Raw genomic sequence first — 26,677 nt, 5'->3', positions numbered from 1 at the left:
AATCATGGGTAGAATGGTGAATATTGCATGTGTGCAATGTGATCACTTGACCAGCCTATGACGGACAGAGCTTTTAATCACGGTAGGCTACTGAGTTGGGTAAGGATAAGGCAAAGTAGGCACTGGTAGTGTTTATATATGGAACGCGAGTAATACAGGGTAGGCACTGCTTTTCTGCCTATTTAGAATGCACATCTCTGATGACGGGTCATAAGCCCTGTAATTACCCAGACTTCCATATTCCTCTTCATCTATGTTGAGATGTAAAAAAAATATTTATTTACATTTTTATTTATACATATGCAGCTTTGACTATTTAAAGCTGGCTTTTAAAAGGGCGTAAAACTTCACGCGAGACACGTGAGTTAAAATAGAACTAATTCAAGACTGTCTTGCAAGACTTGGGTGCACACGTGATGAAATTGTTTACAATCGGCAATAGTTTATGTATATTTTTTCACATATCGTAGTCGTACGGGAGAAAGTGACTAACTAACAAAACGTAAAATGTTCAGGAGGGTGTTAAGTCATTTTTGCTTGGGAAGAAAATAAACACCAATGCAGTTAGTCATTTTTAACAAATCAATATATTATACTTCCAAGTTTAAAATCCTCTGGGAATTTATTCAGGGCAATATTAAGCTAGCAAGATATCAAATAGTCAATGATCACGTTTTTGTAAGAAATGCACTTGGTCACTTTCTCCTGTATACGATATATTCCTTTTTTTAAATAATTTTGTAACATAATTTTAGATAGCACCGAACTGACTCATTGTGAGTGCGGTAATAATTACAGTGGAACCTCTCATAGCCAGCATAATTCGTTACAGAATCTTACTCGTAAAGCGAAACATTTTTTTTGACTAGTATAAATCAATACACAATAGTAGACATGTATAAATCAATACACAATATGGCTCCAGAGTATCTTAAGGAGCTGTGTATTCCAGATGAATTGGTTGATAGACGTCTCACGCTTCGATCGGCTACAACATCTGAAATGGGCAAAGTGATCTTACCAGCTCGCAACCAACGCACTAAATTTGGCGAGCGTGCCTTTGCTGTTGCGGGACCGACGGCGTGGAATGCTCTTCCACCAACGGTTAGAAATAGTGAGAGTGAGATGATCTTTAGAAAAAGACTAAAAACACATTTGTTTGCTAAATCATTTCCACCATAATATTTTCCCCAATTCATTCACAGTGAAGATAACATCTGCAATGGGCAAAGTTATCTTACCAGCTCGCAACCAACGCACTAAATTTGGCGAGCGTACCTTTGCTGTTGCGGGACCGACGGCGTGGAATGCTCTTCCACCAATGGTTAGAAATAGTGAGAGTGAGATGATCTTTAGAAAAAGACTAAAAACACATTTGTTTGCTAAATCATTTCCACCATAATATTTTCCCCAATTCATTCACAGTGAAGCGCCCTTGAGGTATTTTTTTACGAAAATGGCGCTATATAAGTTATCCAAATATATTATTATTATTATTAGTGCCGAAGTCTCAGCTCACAAGTGAATGTCGTGAAAAGGGGACTTGCTCTTTCTCTGCAACTTGTTATGCGAAATATCGCTTGTTAAATGAGCAATTATTTTATATTTTTTTATTCATTATGCGAATTACTCGTTATGAGAGATTCCACTGTACTTAAAAAAAGATCGCTATCATTAACACTAACTAAAAAAGTCGATATAAATTAAAAATTACTAGAATAGCCTCTGTCTAGGTATGTAGATAAGTCGTTTTGTATAATTTGGAATAGTCAACGCGTGATTGGTCACCAGCGGAATGTAGCGCCCTCACAGTCCGACTCGGTCCGTGCCGAGAATTTAATCTAGGTATTACAGGTATTTCAGAGTCCGGGAACGTGTTCACTCCGCATTGTACTTTATCCGGAAACAGTTCACGTTGAAGTGTCTGCACATCTGTCGTACCTGAAAAGCAAAAAGAGGGATTTATTGTTACTTTAATACAAAAGTGTTGTAAAAAGAGGTTATTTTGCATGTGGCCAAAAATGCTCACGGCAAAAGCTGCTCACATAGGCAAAAATGCTCACCGGGACAGCTGTTACATAGGCAAAAATGCTCACCGGGACAGCTGTTACATAGGCAAAAATGCTCACCGGGACAGCTGTTACATAGGCAAAAATGCTCACCGGGACAGCTGTTACATAGGCAAAAATGCTCACCGGGACAGCTGTTACATAGGCAAAAATGCTCACCGGGACAGCTGTTACATAGGCAAAAATGCTCACAGAGATAACTGCTGGTATGTAATAGGGGGTTGAATTAATTCTCGCCGTTTTTTGTAGTATTTTGAATTGAATTATTTTTTTTTTTCAAAAGTAAGAATTTATTTTAAGTATTGCCATTCTTTCTCGACTACTTTGGCCCATCTTTCAGGAAGAAGTTGTATTCCCCTATAAAAGAAAACCTTGTCTTTTGAGGCAATCCAATTTTCAACCCATAACTCGACTTCTCGATAACTTTTGAAAATTACTCCCGATAATCCATGCTGCATGGACCGAAACAGATGATAATCGGATGGTGCGACGTCAGGGGAGTAGGGCGGGTGTGACAGAACCTCCCAGCCGAAGGAGTTTATCTGTTCTTTTACCACTTTGGCAACATGAGGGCGCGCGTTGTCGTGCAGAATGAGAATCGACTCGTGCCTGGCTGCGTATTCTGGTCGTTTTTCTTCAATTGCTGTTTTCAGTTTGATCATTTGCTGCTTGTAAACCTCTGCTGTGACTGTTTGGCCTGCTTTGAGAAGCTCGAAAAAAATTACTCCCTTCTGATCCCACCAAATGCAAAGCATCGTTTTTGAGCCGTGAATGTTGCGTTTTGCAATGCTGGATTCAGCAGGGAGTGGCTGACCTGGCTGGCAGATGACAAAGAAGATCCACTTCTCATCGCTGGTGATGACGCGATGCAAAAAACCTTTTCTGTGATGCCGTTGCAAGAGTGAATCACACATGCAAAGTCGCCTTTCCATATATCTCTCCTTCAGAGCATACGGGACCCAGTTTCCCTGCCGATGAACAAGGCCTATAGCCTTAATTTTGAGGCGGTTTGAGGCGGTTAAAAGTGCCACGTGGGTGTTCGAGGCAGCAAGGGACAGGAAAACAAAAAAAAAACGAAAAGAATCTATTTAAATCACAGAGAAATATTAAATTTTTATAAACGGCGAGAACTAATTCAACCCCCTAATATATCGCTCACTCCTTTCAACAACGTCAAAAATTGACAATTTTCAGTTGTGCATGTTTTCGGAATGCCCAGAAAATGTACTATATCCCAGCAAAAGCGGCATATTTTAAATTTAATATTTACCCGCTACAGGGCAGAAAGTGTTGTTTTTGCATTTTGAAGAAATAATAATAATAATAAATCCCTTACCGCACCCCAATGGTGCATAGGGCACTGCGTCATATAAACGCAGTGTTATCTTGATCGTTTACACATGAAGGAAAGGTGATCAGCCCTCCGCTTCAGGTACCAGTCCAGGGTAATATTGAATAAATATTACAGTGAAAAAATCACTTATATTTATTAAACCCCTCTGGGAATCGAACCCGGGACCTCCAGAACCGTAGGCGAGCATGCTGACCATTACACTACGGAGGCGGACAGAAAGAAGAAAAGGTATTGTTTAATTATTTTTTTGAATATACTTAATATTTTTCAAATGGAGAATAAACCTTTAGGTTTTTCCTAAAAAAATCTGTTGCACAGCAAACATTTCAATAAGTGGTTTGATATTTATTTTTAATGCATTGTATTATATTTTTAAACTTTAAAAACGTTCTCCTGAAAAATCAAGTTTTTTGATTTATGACGTTGTTGAAAGGAGTGAGCGATATGTAAAAATGCTCACCGGGACAGCTGTCACATAGGCAAAAATGCTCACAGGGATAACTGCTTGCAATGTCACTAAAAATACTCTTTTTTGTGCGAGTTAAAGGTTAGTTTTCTGGTGAAAACTGTTTCTTGAATACATATGTATTATTACAATACACTGAACTGTCCTTGTACACACTCGCGATTTTTCAAATTGAACATGTCAATAGTTCATCTGGGAAAATGTTAGTTGGACGCCTCAAACAGTTGGCAGCAATATGCATGATACAAAAACTGGTCTGAAGAGGAGAGCTACCGCTATGTTGAAAAATATCACACTGGATATGGATCTGTTCCACGTGTCTGAAGGAGTACTCCGAAACGGAATTCTTCTACATCTTTAACAAGAGTCTTCTTGCTTACTTTTTAATTTATGCTTTTAATATATATACGCCTTAAATATTTGTTTGTAATGTATACATTAATTTTTTTAATAAATTGAAAATTGAATTGAAAATCAGCCAGAAGAATGGCCTACTCACCACGCAGGTCCCGTAGTGTATGTGGGAGATGACGGCCACGAGGCACACGGAGTATAGCATGAAGCGCTCGGTCCGGGGCAGCAGGACCACGAGCAGGCAGCAGGCGGCCAGCGCGGGCAGGAGCGGGTTGGAGCCCGAGCAGCGCGTGCTGCTCATCTGCGCGACTATCAAGCGACACTGGAAACAAATCACATCACATCTCGTTACATTTTATACTTGTAATTTATATGAAATCACTAAATGAAATCACTAAAATCACTAAAATAAATATTAGTGATTTTTCACTCTAATATTTATTTAATATGACCCTGGACTGGTACCTGAAGCGGAAGGCTGATCACCTTTCCTTAGTGTATTTAACGATCAAGATGACACTGCTTCTATAAGATGCAGTGCCCTATGCACCATTGGGGTGCGGATAAGGGTTAGAAGAAGAATTTATATGAACACACTATCTGCGGGCGGATTCGCGCTCATAATAGAGATAAACATCTCTGAAAAGAAGTGATAATATTCAACCATACTGTATACATCGACTCTCCAATCCATAACCGGAAACACATTGCGAGACGAGTAAGAAATATCGACATTCGGAGCATGTGTAAGACGGAGGATATCGTGAGGTGGGGACGACAACGAAGGTGATGCTGGAAGGAACATATAAACAGAATGTCAGAAGACAGACTTCCAAGTATCGCCCTCCGAGGCAACCCTGAAGGACGCAGACTCCCAGGCGGACCTCTGAAAAGATGGAAAGAGAGCTGGGAGTCGACATCCCAAGAGCGACATGCGGAGGCACAAACAGATCCCTAGGATCTACAAAAAGAAGAAGAAGAAGAAGAAGTATACATCGATATGAGATCAAAGGTTGCCGCAAAAGTCATGCGTAAAAATAACTTGCACGCAATTTACGTCGAGTCAAGTGAAATGGTAAAATTACCCTTACAGCAGATAGTGTGTTAACACCTTAATGGTCATTACAAGTTTAAAATGTAACAAGATGCATCTAAGCATCTAAATATATGAGATATACGCCTATAACCGCACGCATCAGCAATTTTGTCCGAAAATACATCTGTAATAAACATAGAAGCAAAATCATCTACATTTTCAGAGTTTTCTGGAATTTTTTAACTCCTGTAGTCCCACAAAAGCTCTGATTGTTTCGTGAAGTTTCGGTGTCTGACCAGTTCATATCATCAACATCCCCGTCAGAATCATATTCACAATCACCCACAACCATTTGCATAACCCAAAGACCTCTTATAGCTTTGTGGTGCCCCGACCACTATGGACAAATCGCTCACTCCTTTCAAGAACGTCATAAATCAAAATACTTGATTTTTCAGGAGAACGTTTTTAAAATTTAAAAATATAGTACAATGTATTAAAAATAAATATCAAACCACTTACTGAACTTTTTACTGTGCAATAAATCTTTTTAGGTAAAACCTGAAGGTTTTTTCTTCATTTGAAAAATATTTAAAAAAATAATTAAACAATACCTTTTCTTCAAAGTGCAAAAACAACACTTTCTGCCCTGTAGCGGGTAAATATTAAGTTTGAAATATGCGCTTTTGCTGGGATATAGTACATTTTCTGGGCATTCCGAAAACATGCACAGCTGAAAATTGACGATTTTTTATTTATGACGTTCTTGAAAGGAGTGAGCGATATCTTAATATCATATATTTGAAATAAAAAACCTGCCCCTTTTCTGAATAAAATCTTCGTCAAAACTCATCAGTCAAAGAATTAATTCAGATTGCAAGGGAGATAAATAGTATTATTTTTACAATACAACCGCTATAAAAGAAATACGAGAACGGAAGTTGCACTTACGCTGACGTTGCTGAAGAGTGTCCCCATGAGCAGGTAGACCGCCCTGGGGTCCGAGTTGAGGACATCCCCGGGAGAGACGAGCATCCAGAGGGTGGTGAGGGATATGACCCCGATGAGGGCGTACAGGGGCCGGGTGGCCTCCAGGAACCCGTAGCCCTTGCCGGTGTTGTCCCGATAACATCTGCCAGACAAAATAACAAAACAATATTAAAATGATTAAAGAAAACACTTTTTTATACCACTTGAGTTTTATTATAGACTACATGTTTCAGAAGATAAACTTCCATCATTCATCTACATGTTATTATACAGACCTAAACACTTGTTTTATACCACTTGAGTTTTATTAAAGACTACATGTTTCAGAAGTTAAACTTCCATCATTCATCTACATGTTATTATACAGACCTAAACACTTGTTTTATACCACTTGAGTTTTATTAAAGACTACATGTTTCAGAAGTTAAACTTCCATCATTCATCTACATGTTATTATACAGACCTAAACACTTGTTTTATACCACTTGAGTTTTATTAAAGACTACATGTTTCAGAAGTTAAACTTCCATCATTCATCTACATGTTATTATACAGACCTAAACACTTGTTTTATACCACTTGAGTTTTATTAAAGACTACATGTTTCAGAAGTTAAACTTCCATCATTCATCTACATCAGAGTTCTCCAATCTTTTTTGTGTCGTAGACCCCTTGCCATGTTTTTCCGTGTTGGGTAGACCCCCTACTTACCTGATATTGATTTGATGAAGTTTAGTGTTAAAAACTTAAAGTAAAAACACATGTTAATTTATACATTCATTAATTGAATTTAAATTAAAACTACTCAAAATAAAATTTTGTATCTGTTATGTAAAATATACGTAACATAAAATAAACTATAAATAAAATAACATAAGCAATAAGTCAATATTTTAAGTTAATAGATCAATTTTTTTTCGCTGACGTAGACCCCTTGCAGGTTGTCATAGACCCCTAGGGGTCGATATAGACCACTTTGGGAATCACTGATCTACATGTTATTATACAGACCTGAATGATGGAAGTTTAACTTCTGAAACATGTAGTCTTCAATAAAACTCAAGTGGTATAAAACGAGTGTTTTCTTTAATTATTGTAACATGTCTTACCACAAAGTTAATGCCGAAACAATAAAACAATATTAATACTAATAATAATAATACAACCCTTATTCGCACCTTAATGGTGCATAGGGCACTGCTTCATATAAACACAGTGTCATCTCGATCGTTTACACATGAAGGAAAGGTGATCAGCCCTCCGCTTCAGGTACCAGTCCAGGGTAATATTGAATAAATATTACAGTGAAAAAATCACTTATATTTATTTGACCCCCCCCTGGGAATCGAGCCCGGGACCTCCGGAACGGTAGCCGAGCGTGCTGACCATTACACTACGGAGGCGGACATATTATTATTAATTACTATAAAAGACACTGGATAATTCACCCTACAGATGAGATATCAATTCAAAGCTGTCTCAACTTGATATGAAACATGCATCGTTCTTACATTTTTTTATGAAAAAATATGGCGGTCTGTGTATCCCAGGACTTACGACCTGGAATTTAACTGGCTTATGGAGATTCCTCAAGTGATGGCGCAACAATCACACATATTTTACTAATAATCGATTGTTGCGCTACCAATAAAAGTGGGCAGAATGGTGAACGTAACATATGCATAAAAACGATATACATTATGTAAAAGAATGTTATATATAAAAAGTGATATATTATTGTAATTCATAATTAGGTGTGCGGTTAAACGTAAATATGATTAATTCATTTGAAAAAGGATGGCAAATTTAATAAATGAAGTTCTAGACACAAAATGTTAGCTACGCTTTCCCGAAACGGTATACATAGTATAAACACTGTCTGCTTATGCATAAATCAATACACAAGACGGCTCCAGAGTATCTAAAAGAGCTGTGCATTCCTGATGGATTGGTTGATAGACCTTACCGATAGATTATCACATACATAGATACTGTGTACATTTTCCTAAAGGAATAAACCACAAAACCTCTACTTTTAGAGGCTTGTCTGGAGGTAGGGTAGTAAGAATCGGGAAGGTATATGAAAATATATATGTATATGAAAAATATGCTACAAATACCCAGACTAAATGAAAACAAATCATTCTTATATTAAAAATGAAATTGGCGGGAATCGAACCCGCAACGCCAGCTTTGCAGTCGAGCGTCTACCCAACAATGCTACGGCACCTGACATCGATTAAATAATTCATCTTAACCTTTTAACTCTCAGGATCTACGGGCCATGCGGATATATCGGCCATGCGGATATATCACAAAATTGCTCAGGCAGTGGGTTACCTCTATTGCGCACGAGCATTGAAAGTTTAAGCACTTACTTGTATATGTTCCAGAGTGTGACTGGCAGGTTGCAAGCTAGCGACGTGAGGTAGATGAGGGTCTCGAACAGTGTTCCGGAGTTGTAGCCAAAGGGGAGGTCGGACTTCCACATGGTGTGCCCAAACAGTCCAGTGGCGAGGAACACAAACGAAGAACTCTGAAAAAAAAAACAACAGCAACATTTAAAAAGAGGAATAACCCAGAATTTGGTTAATTGTTAATTGAAAGATATTATTAATAGCATAATCACAACTTTGTCCGCCTCCGTAGTGTGATGGTCAGCACGCTCGGCTACCGTTCTGGAGGTCACGGGTTCGATTCCCAGATGGGGTCAAATAAATAAAAGTGATTTTTTACACTCTGATATTTATTCAATATTACCCTGGACTAGTAGAAGCGGAGTTCTGATCACCTTTCCTTTGTGTGTTAACGATCAAGATAAAACTGCGTTTATATGATGCAGTGCTGTATGCACCACCAGGTGGGGATGAAGGTGTGAATTTTGATGAAAATATTAAAAATATTCATAATATTCAATACAGTCTTTAAAAATATTCATAATATTCAATACAGTCTTTAAAAATATTCATAATACATATTCAATAGTCTTTTTTCTTTGTATCATTTATTTTCATATACGTATAAAAGACATTTACAGTAAACCCCCTTATAACGTTGGGATAGGTTCCGCGTCATCGGAGGAAACGTTATAGGGGTTAATGTTTTAAATTGTATCATTACATTTTTAATTAATGTTTTACTTAGTTTATACCACTATTTCTTAAAATCTACTGTGACACGTGTTTCGATGCATTCCGCACCATTTTCAAACACTGGTGTTTGAAACGGTGTTTGAAAATGATGCGGAATGCATCGAAACACGTGTCACAGTAGATTTTAAGAAATAGTGGTATTTACTAAGTAAAACATTAATTAAAAATGGATGGATGATAAATACCACAAAGTGATTGCCGAATCAATTAATAAAAAAATGAATTATTACATTTTAACCAGCGGAAATGACTGAAATGAGACATTATTAAATTAAAACACAATGTTAAAACAGCTCCTCTAGCGGGCCCGACTTCTTCATGAAGTCGTCGATGATACGCGTTTCACAGTATTTGAGAATGCATGTGTATTTAGACTTGCCCGCGATCTTTGTATTGTGTCGTTTGTTGCACGTATACTGAGACAGGAAGATTTATGCACGATGTTTTATAATAATAATATTTGTATGATTAAAATGTAACTTTGTTTTAAAATCACTATATATATTTTATTATAACTTAATTATAATGTCTACCGGTTTCAAAGCTAACCGCTTCTTTATCAAGACTGATTAATAGTAAGTATTAATCAGTCTTGATTAAGAAGCGGTTAGCTTCGAAACCGGTAGACATTACAATTAAGTTATAATAAAATGTTTATAGTGATTTTAAAACAAAGTTACATTTTAATTATAAAATGGAAAATCACAAAGTTAGTGCTTCAAATATAAATTATAATATTTGTATGATTTTGTACGGCGCCGTTATTGTAAAACATAAAGGTCGCTGTAGAAATATTTAAATTGCAGTATTGCTGATTACGGAAAGAAGTCCAAATCTTTTTTCTCTAAAATGCAAGGGATGCGGAGCATCCACAGCATGTATGGACGCACCGCGCCTGACGCAGGTCAATTAGAATACTCACAATCATTCCAAAGTCGTAGCCCCAGGGCAGGAAGAGCACGCCCGTGATGTACTTCTCCCAGTGGCTGAGGTAGAAGGACACGAGGATGTTCCAGAGCACGAGGTACATGCGCCACGTGTCGATGGTGTGGTCGAAGCGCCCGAAGCACGAGTACAGGCAGACGGGCACCAGCGCCGCCGCGTACGAGTCCAGCCCGTGGTCAAACAGCTCGCCCAGCGGGCCCGACGAGCCCGTGCGGCGCGCCTGCTTGCCGTCGATGCCATCTGTGAATAAAAATGACAAGATCGAGCTAGTACAAAGTATAAAAATCCTCTAGTACAATGGTTTAATGGAACCCCAGGGGTTTAGTGAGTCAGTCTCCCGAGTTCGGCAGAAGTCAAAACACACAACCGACTTACTGTACGACATATTGATTTATCCAATAGATCTAGTATATTATATTAAAGGAATATATCAAATATTATGGAAAATGATACGATATATTCATTTATCTAATAGATCTAGTATATTTATTATATGAAAGGAATATATCAAATATTATGAAAAATGTTACGATACATTAATTTATCCAATGGATCTAGTATATTATATGAAAGGAATATATCAAATATTATGAAAAATGATATGATATATTCATTTATCCAATAGATCTAGTATATTTATTATATGAAAGGAATATATCAAATATTATGAAAAATGTTACGATACATTAATTTATCCAATGGATCTAGTATATTATATGAAAGGAATATATCAAATATTATGAAAAATATTACGATACATTCATTTAGCCAATAGATCTAGTATATTATATAAAAGGAATATATCAAATATTATGAAAAATGACACCATATATTCATTTATAAAATAGATCTAGTATGTCCGCATCCGTAGTGTAATGGTCAGCACGCTCGGCTACCGTTCTGGAGGTCCCGGGTTCAATTCCCAAGGGGGGTAAAATAAATATTAGTGATTTCTTTCACTGTCATATTTATTCAATATTACCCTGGACTGGTACCTGAAGCGGAGGGCTGATCACCTTTCCTTCATATGTAAACGATCAAGATAACACTGCGTTTATATGACGCAGTGCCCTATGCACCATTGGGGTGCGGATAAGGGTTTTATTATTATTTATTATATTATTTAAGAGGAATACATCAATCTAACAATACATTTTTCCAATTAAGGGTTCTGTGAACGGGCATATGAAACTGGCGGGGTTCGGTACCTTCAACACGGTTAAGAACCACTGCTCTAGTACGTTGTTTCACAAAGCGTGTGCCGCGGCACACTGGTGTACTGTGATGATTAGTTGGTGTGCCGCGGAAAAAAGTCTGCTTTTGTGAAAACAACACAATTGTTCCAAATTTTTATTGCCCGTCCTCAGTTAAGTGGGCTCACATTTCGCATCAAACATAATATGTTACCATAATATGGTAAATATGCATCTCTGAAATTTCTTAAATTTGGCAGGTGTACCTTGAAAAGAAAAAGTTTGCGGAACACTGCGTTATCAGACCCGGCTACGATAATTTTACGGAATTGATTTTTTTCGAAAAACACGTTTTCGCAATGAAAAAATAAGTTTTTCTTTTAAATAATTATATGGTTTCGAAAAAACAGTTATTGAAAGGTAAAGAGTTAAAAAAAAATCTATATAAATATTCTAAAAAAATAAAAACTAACTAACTAACTAACCATCACGCCGCTTCCCCGCAGGGGTAGGCGGAGAGAATAGAGCACCACACCACTCTGTCCTCGCAAACATTCTTCGCCTCTTCCACGTTCATGCATCTCCTCATACATACCCGCCGATTGTTACGACTCCTAACCTGACCACTTTCAAGTATTTGGCATACCTGATCGTGCCATGTTTTTCTCGGTCTTCCTCTGCTTCTTTTCCCAATAACATTCGCCTCATAAATTTGTTTTACCGTTCTTTCCTCACTCATTCGTTCTACATGTCCAAACCATCTCAACACACCTTTCTTGATTTTATCGATAATGCTTATCTCAAAAAATTAAATTAAATTATTCTAAAAAATATATTAAAACAATTGCTCAAAACTAGGAACAAACACACTCCAAAGATAAAAATAAATTCAACAGCCTCCCTTTAAAAATTGAAAGACACAAACACTCTAAAAAAGAAATTTATCGAACACTATAAACATATACAGACTATACAATAAAAAAACTTAGCGAGATAACTCCCTCGCACTGCATAAAAATATATGTTTCCCAGTAATATATATTTTTTAAATGTACATTTCACTACCAGAAAAAAAGAAGAAAAAATCATTATCCACAAGCACAATAATAATAATAAAATTGGATAACTTATATAGCGCCATTTTTGTAAAAAAAATACCTCAAGGGCGCTTCACGGTGAATGAATTGGGGAAAATATTATGGTGGAAATTATTTAGCACAAGAGCTTAGTCTCTTTTTTGGGGAGGCTCAGCGCAACTAAAATTATAATTGTATATGTGATTGTATTAAGTAAAAATGTATAGAAATTGTATAGAAAAATGTAAATATACATATTTTTTTAAATCTCAAGTTGAGACGCCTATAATAAAATCCATACCTAGCGTGTACGCCACAAACAGCGACACCGCCATCAGAAGCCAGCACCACCGCGGAACGGGTCCGCCGGGACCCTGGGGAGGTTCCGAGGACGCAGAGTATCCGTAGTCCAGCCAGCAGGTCAGCAGGAAGTTGAAGGCGAGCAGGAGGAACCCGGCGAAGGTCATGGAGTTGGGCGCCACCCACTTGGGAACAAACTGGAAGCAAATCAAATTGATACCTCAACACAAATGGAAGATATTCAAAATATTATTAATATTTAAAGCATTTACTTTGTATTATTTCTTGACATCTCATTAAAGATGAAGAAGAATATGGGGCATTTACAGGGCTGACGACCGTCATAGGCTGGTTTAAATGACCACTTTACACACGTGTAACATTCACCAATTCTACCCATTATTGACAACCACACTACTCAAATTCTTGGAAGTTCTATACATATGAACCAATTTTGAAACATTATTCTTGAATCACTAGAACTTCACTAGAGACATCTATTGGTGAGATGAAAAGAAGCTTTTTATTGAGCAGAAACTCTTTTATTAGTATGTGAGGTCCGAATCCTGGATTATAATCACACACATGAGAAACGCCAGAAAATATCATTTTCATTTTTATTAATTAAGCTTATAATTTGACCAGATTATTTATTTGCAACATTTTGAGTGTGTCCAAATACTTGTTCACAAAATCTGGATAATCTCCAATTACAGGAGTTATTGAAATAATATGAAAATAACTCCTGTAATTGGAGATAATCCAGATTTTGTGAACAAGTATTTGGACACACTAAAAATGTTGTACATTTACATTGTGGTTGGTAATTTTTACTTTTATATTTCTTTACCAAAATGTTAGTAATATTAGTATATAACCACTCACTGAGATTTTTATATCTACTGGTTTCGAGACGTACCCGTCTCTTCGTGAGGACAATCGCTACAACAGCATACAAACGACTCAATATACAACAATAATGCTATGGTGGTGACGGGTAGTATCATTTGCATGCTGTTGTAGTGATTGTCCTGACGAAGTAAATTAAATATGAACATATTTATTAGGTACTTTTTAAACTTATTTGCATGTTTAGCCTCGTAATGCCGTTTAATGTTATACTTTTTCCAGATAGAAACAGAATCATTGCACATCAGGCATGTTGGCTTTGTTTTACATTCCACGAAAAAATTGTTTAAAGTCCATCTGTCTTAAAAACTTCTCAGTTCTTCTGTTACTCTTTTCTTCTTTAGTCCAACGTCTTTACTACTTGACGCCATTATGGGTCTTGAAATTGTCAGGATAGTGAAATACTCCCGTATATGGGACATGATACGAACTACGCACGATGGAATGTTTATGTGGTGGTTTTGTGTACATCAAAGGAAAAAATGTGTGATTTGCTCCGCGGGCCGCAAGTCGACACCCGGCGGGCCTCATGCTGCCCGTGGGCCGAGGGTTGGTTACCCTTGATCTAGATAAATGAATAAAGAATCTAGAAAATTTGAGATAGGAATAATAAATTTTAATATTCACAAGGCTTAACACATTATTTGCGGGAAACGCTTAAAAGCGTCTTTTACATGCTATTGGTAGAGAGCAGGAGACGCTTATAAGCGTTCTATTTGCTTACAATTGGTAGAGCGCAAGAGACGCCTGCAAACATTGTACAGATGGGAATTGGGTGTTGCGGTTACTTGTGATTAGTATATGACCCTAATTAGATACTAATACATTGTTTGCAGGAAACAATTAAAAGCGACTTTAACATGTCGCTCACTCCTTTCAAGAACGTCATAAATCAAAAAACTTGATTTTTCAGGAGAACGTTTTTAAAGTTTAAAAATATAGCACAGTATATTAAAAATAAATATCAAGCCACTTTTTGAACTTTTTACTGTGCAACAGATCTTTTTAGGTAAAACCTGAGGATTTTTTCTCCATTTGAAAAATATTTAGTATATTTAAAAAAATAATTAAACAATGCCTTTTCTTCAAAATTCAAAAACAACATTTTCTGTCCTGTAGCGGGTAAATATTAAGTTAAAAATATGCCTCTTTTGCTGGGAAAAAGTACATTTTCTGGACATTCCGAAAACATGCACAACTGAAAATTGGCGATTTTTGATTTATGACGTTCTTGAAAGGAGTGAGCGATGTCTCACACATAACTGTTGGTAGAGGGTGGGAGACGCTTATAAGCGTTCTATATGCTTATTTCGGTATAGCGTAAGAGATGAAAAAAAAAATTGTACAGTTGGGAATTGGGTGTTGCGGTTACTTTTGATTAGTATACTGAGGGTCGGGCGGCAGACTGGCAGAGCATAATTGGGATCAGGGTTTATGAAAAACTGCCGCTAAAATGTGTCGAATGTATGGAAGCAAAACGTGGACTATCGGGCATGCAGAACAGGGGCGGCTGCATGCATTTGAGATGTATGTTATATATATATATATATATATATATATATATCTACAGCCGCATGTTGGGGATTCATTCATGGAACATGTAGGGAACAACGAGGTATCAAGCAAATCCAGATGTTTCATTCTCTCCGCCTACCCCTTCAGCAAAGCGGTTAGCTAGTTAGTTATAAAGTTTGAACCCACCTCTACGACCTTGTTCCAGAAAGGGTGCATCACGTATACGCTGATGGGGCTTGTGTCCACAGAGTTGTACTGAAAAATAAATACACCAAACATTAAGAAATAGGCTCAAATTTAATGCTAGTTTAATGTACAACATTTTGAGTGTGTCCAAATACTTGTTCACAAAATCTGGATTATCTCCAATTACAGGAGTTATTTTCATATTATTTTTTGACATCTCATCAAAGATGAAGAAGAATATGGAAGTTTAATGTAATGCCAATGTAAATACACTGAAAGGAATTAATCCTTTGCCCATATTATGGGCACAAAAATGGGCTTTGCGGATTCGCCCGTACCGGGTACGGGCACCCCGAAAGAGAAAAGAAGAAGGGGCCTTTTTCCAAATTAAATCCTCATTAAAACTCATCAGTCAGAGGGATAAAAATATATGCAAAGAAATGTATCCGTTTAAATTATGAATTTAAAAAGTGCTCCGAGAGAAAAGACAAGATGGCGAACTAAAATGTCGTTCCTTTGCTTTACAGAGCAACATGAGTATTTTGAGTCTAATATTATAAAACCGTTATTTAGTATTTCTTTAAAATGAAACACTTGAATTTACCACTTAATGAGTTTTATTTATATACACGACTAGTTTTGAAAACTTACAGATGTTTTCATCTTCTGGTAAAAATTCAAACTAACGAACTAAAAATATATTTAGGAGTATATAATAATAATAAAACCCTTATCCGCACCCCAATGGTGCATAGGGCACTGCTTCATATGAACACAGTGTTATCTTGATCGTTTACACACAAGGAGTGAGCGATATATACACACAAATAAAGATTGATTTTTTAAAATTATTTTGCAATTTTCATAGAATTAACTCTTGATCATTTACCCATTTGTTTATTTTGCCTTCGTTCCATATTTTATTTTGACCTCTTAACTCCGTCGGCAACAAATTTTTGGAAGGATATATTGAAGGGTTCTACTCCCATATTTATTGTAATTTCTTGGGACTATCAAACCTTCGTTGTAGGTTAATCGTGTATCATGGTTGTGTACTAATAATAAATAATAAAACCCTTATCCGCACCCCAATGGTGCATAGGGCACTGCTTCATATGAACACAGTGTTATCTTGATCGTTTACACACGAAGGAAATGTGATCAGCCCTCCGCTTCAGGTACCAGTCCAGGGTAATATTGAATAAATATTACAGTGAAAAAATCACTTATATTTATTAGGGGTATATATAGGTTAATAAATAAGTGGTATAGTCAAGTTTTTAATTAAAAAAAAAATATCAACATGTCATTCCACAAAGTTAAAGCCGAATCAAAAAATAATGTTATTTAGTATTATTATTTTTAACTCGTAACATGTAACTTAAAACTTTGATAAAAATGTACGACAAAATTACTGCACGGGTGGTTTACGAAGAGAATTTGTAACTTCCATGTGAGTTTTTAAGACTTATAAATTATAAGTATTATAAAAAAATAAATATGATGTACTTATTTATTTATTTTTTAATTTATATAGCGCCGTTTTCGTGAGAAATCACTTCAAGGACGCTTTATAATATAGATAATTTTAATATTTAAAACGAAATAATTAAATGACTATTCTTAAAATCAATATACAAAATATAAAAATACTGATTATATATTATTTCCGCCTCCGTAGTATTAATAGTCAGCACGCTTGGCAAACGTTCTAGAGGTCACGGGTTCGATTCCCAGGGGGGGGGAATAAAAAATTGATTGTAAAAGAGATTTTTTCACTCTAATATTTGTTTAATATTTATTTTTATTTTTTTCACATATCGCTCACTCCTTTCAAGAACGTCATAAATCAAAAATCGTCAATTTTCAGTTGTGCATGTTTTCGGAATGCCCAGAAAATGTACTATATCCCAGCAAAAGAGGCATATTTTTAACTTAATATTTACCCGCTACAGGGCAGAAAGTGTTGTTTTTGCATTTTGAAGAAAAGGTCATGTTTAATTATTTTTTAAATAAGTATACTAAATATTTTTCAAATGGAGAAAAAACCTTCAGGTTTTACCTAAAAAGGTCTGTTGCACAGTAAAAAGTTCGATAAGTGGCTTGATATTTATTTTTTTATTTCAAACTTTAAAAACGTTCTCCTGAAAAATCATTTTTTTTATTTATGACGTTCTTGAAAGGAGTGAGCGATATCTCTATTAATTTTTTTATTTTATTTATTTTTTATTTATTTCATAGATACATACATTTGTTTACTATATGTATTACGGCTCTTTAGGCATGGCCTGGATTACCCTGGACTGGTACCTGAAGCGGAGGGCTGATCACCTTTCCTTCATGTGATAACGATCAACACTGCGTTTATATGATGCAGTGCCCTATGCACCATTGGGTGCGGATAAGGCTTAGAATAATATATAAAATAACATACACGCGTGTGTGCGTATTTTTCTCCATTTTTTCATGTGACCTTTTCAATTAGACTTTTTTTTCATCGTCCCGGATAATCGAGAGTCTACGGTATCTATTTTTATCTCAGATTGTGCATTGTAATGTGGCACACGATACATTCACAATCGCAAAGATAAGGGGGGTCAGTCTCCCTCGTGATAGAAGAAACACGTGACACATAGGTAATTGCGTTACATATAGGTACGATAAAAATACTAGAGCCGTTTATAGTACGCCGACGCGATAGTGGATAACGATGCGTCGATAAGGGAATTAAACGATATCACACTGCGTAATTGTATAATAATTACGCGTCATTGTAATTAATTAGTGCCTTATCACATGCGCGCACGGCGCCGCAACAGATTGACCATAATAAACGTCTGGTCGGTTCTTTTATATGTTTTTTCGCGAGAATATGGATCTTGGGTAGAAATTTCGAGAACTTGCTTTTTGAAAAGGAAATTTTATTTTATATTTTGGAATCTCAACATAGATGAAGAAGAATATGGAAGTCTGGGTATTTACGGGGCTTACGACCGTCATAGGTTAAATGATCACTTAAGACACGTGTAACATTCACCAATTCTACCCATGATGACAAAAACACTACTCAAATTCTCGAAAGTTCTACGTATTCGATAAGAACCAAGCCCTAGTAAGAAGAATCAAGCCTTTATTGTGGAGGATCAAGCCATCACTAGGGAGAATCAAATATTTAGTTTGGGGGATAAAGGATCATTTTGGAGAATCAAGTCATCACCAGGGAGAATCAAATATTTAGTTTGGGGGATAAAGGATCATTTTGGAGAATCAAGCCTTTATTGTGGAGAATCAAGCCATCACCAGGGAGAATCAAATATTTAGTTTGGGGGATAAAGGATTATTTTGGAGAATCAATCCCTAGTAAGAAGAATCAACCCTCCATTGTTCCTTTATTATGGAGAATCAAGCATTTTGTAAGGAAAATAAAACGCATTTTTTGTAGTCGGTCCATTTGTTCAATGAAAACAGTAATATATAAATAAATATAAAGTATCGAAAATTGCTTTATTTAACATAAAAGATACGTCATAATTTTCTAAATACTAACCGTACAAAAAAGAGATTTAAATCCGTATTTGGTCTACAATAATGAACGTATCGTGACAATAAGTGTCACCTGTCAGGGGAACAATGAATCATGTCGATACGTTCATTATTGTAGACCAAATACAGATCTAAATATTTGTTTGTACTGGGCTCAAGTAACACATCAAAGTTCAAGTAGCCCCGTTCTACGGTATGCATATTTTTCTCATTACTTATAATTTTAATTGACATAGTATTATCATCATACTATTCTTCCGCCATTCCACCTACAAATCAAATCCATCGCTCAAAAATCCAAGATTCAAACGTCTCCATACAAACACGCAAGCTATCGTGCCTACCGATGATAACTCACGACTCGTGCAAACTATAACTTTAAAAAAAAACCCCATGTAAACAAACCCAATTCACTCAGCTCAGTATCTACTGGAAATCGATAGTATTCCGAAATAGAACGGCGTACCGTGACGCAGGCGGTATGCGGCGGTTGCCATGGCAACGCACTGACGCAAGGAAACATCAAAATAAACCGCGAAAGGAGCTGGAAGAACGGCGAAGGAGCGAATGGACAATAATCAGCTCAAAATATCGTAGTCATACAGGAGAAAGTGACCAAGTGCATTTCTTACAAAAACGTGGTCATTGACTATTTGATATCTTAATAATAAATAATAAAACCCTTATCCGCACCCCAATGGTGCATAGGGCACTGCGTCATATAAACGCAGTGTTATCTTGATCGTTTACACATGAAGGAAAGGTGATCAGCCCTCCGCTTCAGGTACCAGTCCAGGGTAATATTGAATAATTGTCCGCCTCCGTAGTGTAATGGTCAGCACGCTCGGCTACCGTTCTGGAGGTCCCGGGTTCGATTCCCAAGGGGGGTAAAATAAAAATAAGTGATTTTTTCACTGTCATATTTATTCAATATTTGATATCTTACTAGCTTAATATTGCCCTGAAAAAATTCCCAAAGGATTTTAAACTTGGAAGTATAATATATTGACTTGTTGGTCACTTTCTCCTGTACGACTACAATATATTATATGATAATATGTGACGCGTTTCGTGTTATTAAGTCAACATTAACAGTACAATAAGATAAAACATAAGATATACACTTAATGTCTTAATAAGACGAAACGCGCCACATATTATCATATACGTATGTATATGTAAATAAAAGTAGTTTTTAATCCAATAACCGTGTTTGATTTTGGATTTGATTACACAAAAATCCACAAAGTGACTGCCGAAGAATCAATCAATGAAATAACAGTATTTACAACATTTTGAGTGTGTCCAAATACTTGTTCACAAAATCTGGATTATCTCCAATTACAGGAGTTATTTTCATATAAAAAATAACAGTATTTATTAACACATTGTAGTCGGGCGCTTCGAACAATAGACTCTAGCCTATAGCGGGTGTTTTTCGCGATTAGCGCAAAAATATATCGCTTTCTTAAAATTGACACAATTTTTTAACCAAATAATATTTTCGATTGAAATTTTCAAAGAAATTATATATGACATTTGATCATCAAAAATAAATTATAATCATAATTTTTAATTAAGTATTCCGTATTTCACAATTTTAGAAGCATTGTAAACTATAAAAAATAGCAGTCCCCTCCGAGGTATCATTCCCTATACAATGCTAATATATTCAAATAATAACATACCAAACAGTAAACAAAACAGTGCGAGCGGTACGAAAAATAGTCCAATACGTGAAATGGCTCAAACTAAACTTGAGATTGAGATCGCATAAAAACTCTAGATTTCTGGGGATGCCTTTACAAGCGAATCTCAAATAACGTCAACAGACTATCGCCTAGCACCCGGGTAGCAGATTACCCTTCAACGCGTTTTATTTCACGCTGATAACAAACCCGTATATTGCCGTTTCCCGCCGATAACCGACAGTCGACAAAAACGGCATTTGCCGTGTCCCGCAGTTGACCGACAGTCCGCGAAAAACGGCAAATGCCGTGTCCCGCCGACAACGTGTTAATTAGCGATTCTTTTGTAGAAACGTTATTCCCACGAGTATCGCGAGACGAATAAAAACGTTTAAAAAAACGATAAAAATCGATATAAAATGCGACATCGTGTTCTCAATTTCAGACTTCTTAACACAAATACTCAATGTCACTCAACATCCCCGGATGATAACATTTTGGTAAAATAAAAACAAAAACAAACATTCAGGCGTGATTAAAATGTATATCATTTCCGCGTTTCGCCAAACGTATATGAAACTTGGCTTGTGAAGGTCGTTGCGAAAAATGAGTTTTTTGTGACGATTTTATTTATTTATTTAAACTTCATGTACAGAAAATATAAAAGTACATTGGCGGGCTTATTGCTAAAAAGCAATATCTTCCAACCAACCAAATACAGACTAGTGATATTGATCAAAATGTTTGATACCATATATAGCTGTTTGCAATCAGAGGGTAGATGGTACTTGAACTTAATTACAAATTAACATAAAAAAAACATAAATTACAAAACATGATAATAAGGAGGGCAAAGGAAAAAGGGAGTTTAGGGAAGGAGGTAGAGGGAAAAACTAAGGGAGGAGGTTTGATGGACAGTTAGGATTCTAATAATACATTCGCGGTGCCTGTCAGATTGTAAAATAAAATAGAAAATCTTGATATTTTAAACGAAGGCGGCTGCGTTCGCTTTAGGGTTTTTGACACCGCGCCGGTAAGTTAGTAAAGAATGCGATTATTTTAACTGCGTGAGGGTACACGAAGGTGTACAGGAAGGGATACAGGGAGGTGGGGTTCGACCTAGTCTGATTTTTATGGACTTTTTGTTAAAAGGTCAAATTGTGAATACGCGAATTACTAAAACAAAACGACCTAACTGGCATTTACGATGTTTTGCAGGTAAAAGGTCGATGTCAAGCAGAAAAACTAAAACTAAACATACATTTGTCCGCCTCCGTGGTGTAATGGTCAGCGTGTTTAGCTATCGTGCTGGAGGTCCCGGGTTCGATTCCCAGGGGGGGGTGAAAATAAATATTAGTGATTTTACCCTGTAATATTTATTTAATATTACCCTGGACTGGTTCCCGAAGCGCAAGAGTGATCACCTTGCCTTCATGTAAAAAATGATCAAGATAACACTGCGTCAATCCGACGCAGTGCCCTATGCACCATTGGGTGCGGATAAGGGTTATAATAAAAAATAAAGCATCCATTAAAAGGACTCCATGTACTCATATATGCATCCAAGTTTAAAAAAAATCCTAGTTAACTGAATTTGTTTTAATTTACCTTAATACGGGACTATCGTAAAATATACGCCGGTTAGAAAAACTCACATTTTACCAAAAACAAAACATTTAAAAATAATTCTTTTTTTCTTGCTGTGGCCTGTTTTTAAAAGGGATTAGCGTCTTGCGATTGTGTAAATTGAATATAAATGAAAAAGAAGTGTAAACTGTTTTTTGGGGAATTTGTATAAAATACGACCATAAAATTACGGTAAAAGAAACTAAGATGCATGTTAGTTGTCACTACATTCTTTACATGTCAATCACTGCTTTCAAGAACGTCATAAATATAAAAAAAACTTGATTTTTCAGCAGAACGTTTTTAAAGTTTAAAAATATAACACAATGTATTAAAAATAAATATCAAGCCACTTATTGAACTTTTTACTGTGCAACAGATCTTTTTAGGTAAAACCTGAAGTTTTTTTCTCCATTTAAAAAATATTTAGTATACTTTAAAAAAGTTAGTTCTGCCCTGTAGCGGGTGAATATTAAGTTAAAAATATGCCGCTTTTGCTGGGATATAGTACATTTTCTGGGCATTCCGAAAACATACACAGCTGAAAATTGACGATTTTTTATTTATGACGTTCTTGAAAGGAGTGAGCGATCAGCGATGTGTTGTCTCGGTGCTCCCACAAATTAAATGTCAGTCGTAAAATTTACGAATGTCCCGTAATCTCGGGTTAAAATTACCTAACATTTTGAGTAATGGTTAGCGTGTTTAGCTACCATGCTGGAGGTCCCGGGTTCAAATCCCAGGGGGGGTTATGCAACACCGCTTATCAGGTTCTAACTTAAGCTCTTTTATAAGTTTTTTTTATCTTATTACTACTTGTAACTGAGTTTATTCTTTATGTTTAAAGTTTCATAGGGTAGTCAAATAAAACTATGTAGTGCCATTTTAGACATCATTCAATCTAGAATAACTAGTAAAATTGTTTTGAAAAAATATTATTTTATAACACAACCCAATCGGCAATCGAACCTAGGACCTTATTGGTGGCACCAAAGGCTTTAATTTTTTTTATTTTATTTCTTTATAATATAATATATAATAAATCCCTTACCGCACCCCAATGGTGCATAGGGCACTGCTTCATATAAACGCAGTGTTATCTCGATCGATTGCACATGAAGGAAAGGTGATCAGCCCTACACTTCAGGTACCAGTCCAGTGTAATATTGAATAAATATTAGAGTGAAAAAATCACTTATATTTATTAAACCCCCCTGGGAATCGAACCCGGGGCCTCCAGAACGGTAGGCGAGCATGCTGACCATTACACTACGGAGGCGGACAATTTCTTTTATTTCTTTAGTAGCTTTTTATTCTTCATACATTCAGGCATCTCATCATACATTTTAAAACCCTTATACATTAAACAATTTAGCGATTCGGTTTTTGTTCAAAAATGGCAATCTCATTTTATCATTATTTCTAGAATACGAAGAAAATTCAGAAACATATTTGAAAAATATTTTACTAGCTATGATTTTTTTTATAGCTCCGATTAACGATAAAATTATAAATTTATTCGTATGAATCAGTGGTTCCTAAACTCTTTTGGCCCACGGACCCCTTTTCATAGTAAAAATTTGCCTACGGACCCGGAATAAAATAACTACATATTTATGCATTTACATAATAGAAAAATTACATTGATTGAAAAAAAAAACTAAATTCTAATAATAATTTATTAAATAATACATTGTTTCAAAATTCTTCACCTTTGCTTTCCATTTTTCCTTTGTTTTCAAACTCCGTCCCTTGACTAACCCCTTCCCCTTACTTTCCCCTCTCCTTATTTATAGAAAAAAATATATTTTATATTTTAGTTATTATACAGACCTGAATGATGGAAGTTTAACTTCTGAAACATGTAGTCTATAATAAAACTCAAGTGGTAAAAAACAAGTGTTTTCTTTAATCATTGTAACATGTCTTACCACAAAGTTAATGCCGAAACAATAAATGAAAAATTACATATTTAACTTTGTTATCTTGAATGCTAGGCAAATAAATAGTGACGTAAAAATAAAATACAAATAAAACATTTTGTAGATAAAGTATTTTCTGCCCGTTCGGTGCCTTACTCGAAATTAAAAGTAATATGAAAACCGAGGAAGATCATTACTACTACCGTTGACCAAATTCGTTTTAAAATTATGTTATAATTTTTTCTTTGTTATTATTACAAATTCCATATTTAAAAAAAAAAACTTCTAGTACACTAGATTTTTTCACTGTAATATTTATTCAATATAACCATGGACTGGTACCTGAAGCGGAGGGCTGATCACCTTTCCTTCATGTGTAAACGATCAAGATAACTCTGCGTTTATATGACGCAGTGCCCTATGCACCGTTGGGGTGGAGATAAGGGTTTTATTATTTATTATTAGTACACAACCATGATACACGATTAACCTACAACGAAGGTTTGATAGTCCCAAGAAATTACATTAAATATGGGAGAAGAACACTTCAATATATCCTTCCAAAAATTTGTTGCCGACGGAGTTAAGAGGTCAAAATAAAATATGGAACAAAGGCAAAATAAACAAATGGGTAAATGATCAAGGGTTAATTCTATGAAAATTGCAAAATAATTTAAAAAAATCTATCTTTATTTGTGTGTATATATCGCTCACTCCTTTAAAGAACGTCATAAATCAAAAATCGTAAATTTTCAGTTGTGCGTGTTTTCAGAATGCTCAGAAAATGTACTTTATCCCAGCAAAAGAGGCATATTTTTATCTTAATATTTACCCGCTACAGGGCAGAAAGTGTTGTTTTTGCATTTTGAAGAAAATGTATTTTTAAATTATTTTTTGAAATATACTAAATATTTTTCAAATGGAGAAAAAACCTTCAGGTTTTACCTAAAAAGATCTGTTGCACAGTAAAAAGTTCAATAAGTAGCTTGATATTTATTTTTAATACATTGCATTCTAATTTTAAACTTTAAAAACGTTCTCCTGAAAAATCATGTTTTTTGATTTATGACGTTCTTGAAAGGAGTGAGCGATATGTTAAAATAGATAAAAAAAAAAACAATTTTAAAAACGTATGTAAAAAGAACTGCACCAACAAGACACACAAGGTGGCCTGATGGATCTCTGTAAAAAAAGTCTCTGTAAAAAAATATGTTTATGAATTTTTAAATGAAATACAGTAAATCGTAGTCGTACAGGAGAAAGTGACCAACTAACAAAACGTAAAATGTTCAGGAGGGCCATTTAAGTCACTTTTGCTTGGCAAGAAAATAAACATCAACGCAGTTAGTCATTTTTAACAAGTCAATGTATTATACTTTCAAGTTTAAAATCCTTTGGGATTTTTTCAGGGCAATATTAAGCTAGTAAGATATCAAATAGTCAATGATCAAGTTTTTGTAAGAAATGCACTTGGTCACTTTCTCCAGTATGACTACAATGTGTATTTAAATGTATGTATATAGTTAACAAATAAATGTTTTTTTTTAAATGTGTCACAATTTTTATTTTATAATAAATCTTGCACGGGTCCCCTGACGTTGTTCAGGGACCAATTTAATTTTTAATTTTCCACGGACCGCCTGAAATACTACGGGGACCTGAAGGTCCGTAAGAACCACTTTGGGAACCACTGATATGAATAGAAATGGATTCATGATTTAAATAAGTATTCAAAATAAATATATCGGAATAATAAAAAAAATTGGGGAAATAAATACTGCCTATAAATTTTGTTCTAAAACAGAACACGATGCTTATCGCCCACGCGTTTCTGTAGCTGTCAAAGCAATAAGGAAGGAATATTAAATAAAAAATGTAACTTTAACATTCAATATTATGATATTAAGTGTATAAGATGTATATTTATGTCTTCGTTGATAAAATACAGACGAATTTATGTCATTTTTAACGATTTTTTCAACCACTGCGGCACTCCTTGCAACAAGTAGGCGTCATACTATTATATTCAATTAAATTCAGCCATTTATATAACATATATGAATCAGCATTCATTACCCATAATATGTTTAATTATTACCTTGTAATTGTCGAAGCCCTTTAGGTGTCGTTTATCCAAATATTCGTAATCCATTTTGGCGTTTTCACTTCACTTCTTATGACAGAAAATCGTTATAATTTGCACTACCAGATCACTTCGACTATTTCTAATTTATTAAACTACGGATACGTTCACTTGTTTTGTATCAATTCATTTCTGTTGATGAATTAAATTAAATAAACGAACACGACGCAAAACAAACCGACACACTCATCGCGGCTCTGGCGCCCGCAA

At 35.5% G+C, this 26,677-nt stretch overlaps 1 protein-coding gene across 1 annotated transcript; it reads right to left on the bottom strand.

The window, feature by feature from the left end:
• Positions 1 to 1,598: 1,598 nt before the first annotated feature.
• Positions 1,599 to 26,677, bottom strand: LOC148300996 (ethanolaminephosphotransferase 1-like). Its single transcript, XM_088273960.1, has 8 exons — positions 26,423 to 26,677; positions 15,546 to 15,614; positions 12,937 to 13,132; positions 10,344 to 10,606; positions 8,648 to 8,805; positions 6,231 to 6,411; positions 4,389 to 4,565; positions 1,599 to 1,941 (listed from the first exon to the last, which is right to left on the bottom strand). The coding sequence occupies exons 1-8, from the start codon at positions 26,474 to 26,476 to the stop codon at positions 1,879 to 1,881; spliced, it is 1,161 nt and encodes a 386-aa protein (XP_088130086.1). The 5' UTR covers positions 26,477 to 26,677; the 3' UTR covers positions 1,599 to 1,878.

Source organism: Brachycentrus maculatus, unplaced genomic scaffold (genome assembly GCF_059751285.1).
Source record: "Brachycentrus maculatus isolate JH-2025_06_01 unplaced genomic scaffold, ASM5975128v1 h1tg000623l, whole genome shotgun sequence".
NCBI classification, from domain to species: domain Eukaryota; kingdom Metazoa; phylum Arthropoda; class Insecta; order Trichoptera; family Brachycentridae; genus Brachycentrus; species Brachycentrus maculatus.
Note: the sequence above shows the minus strand (reverse complement) of the source record. Positions and strands in the feature narration are given on the sequence as shown.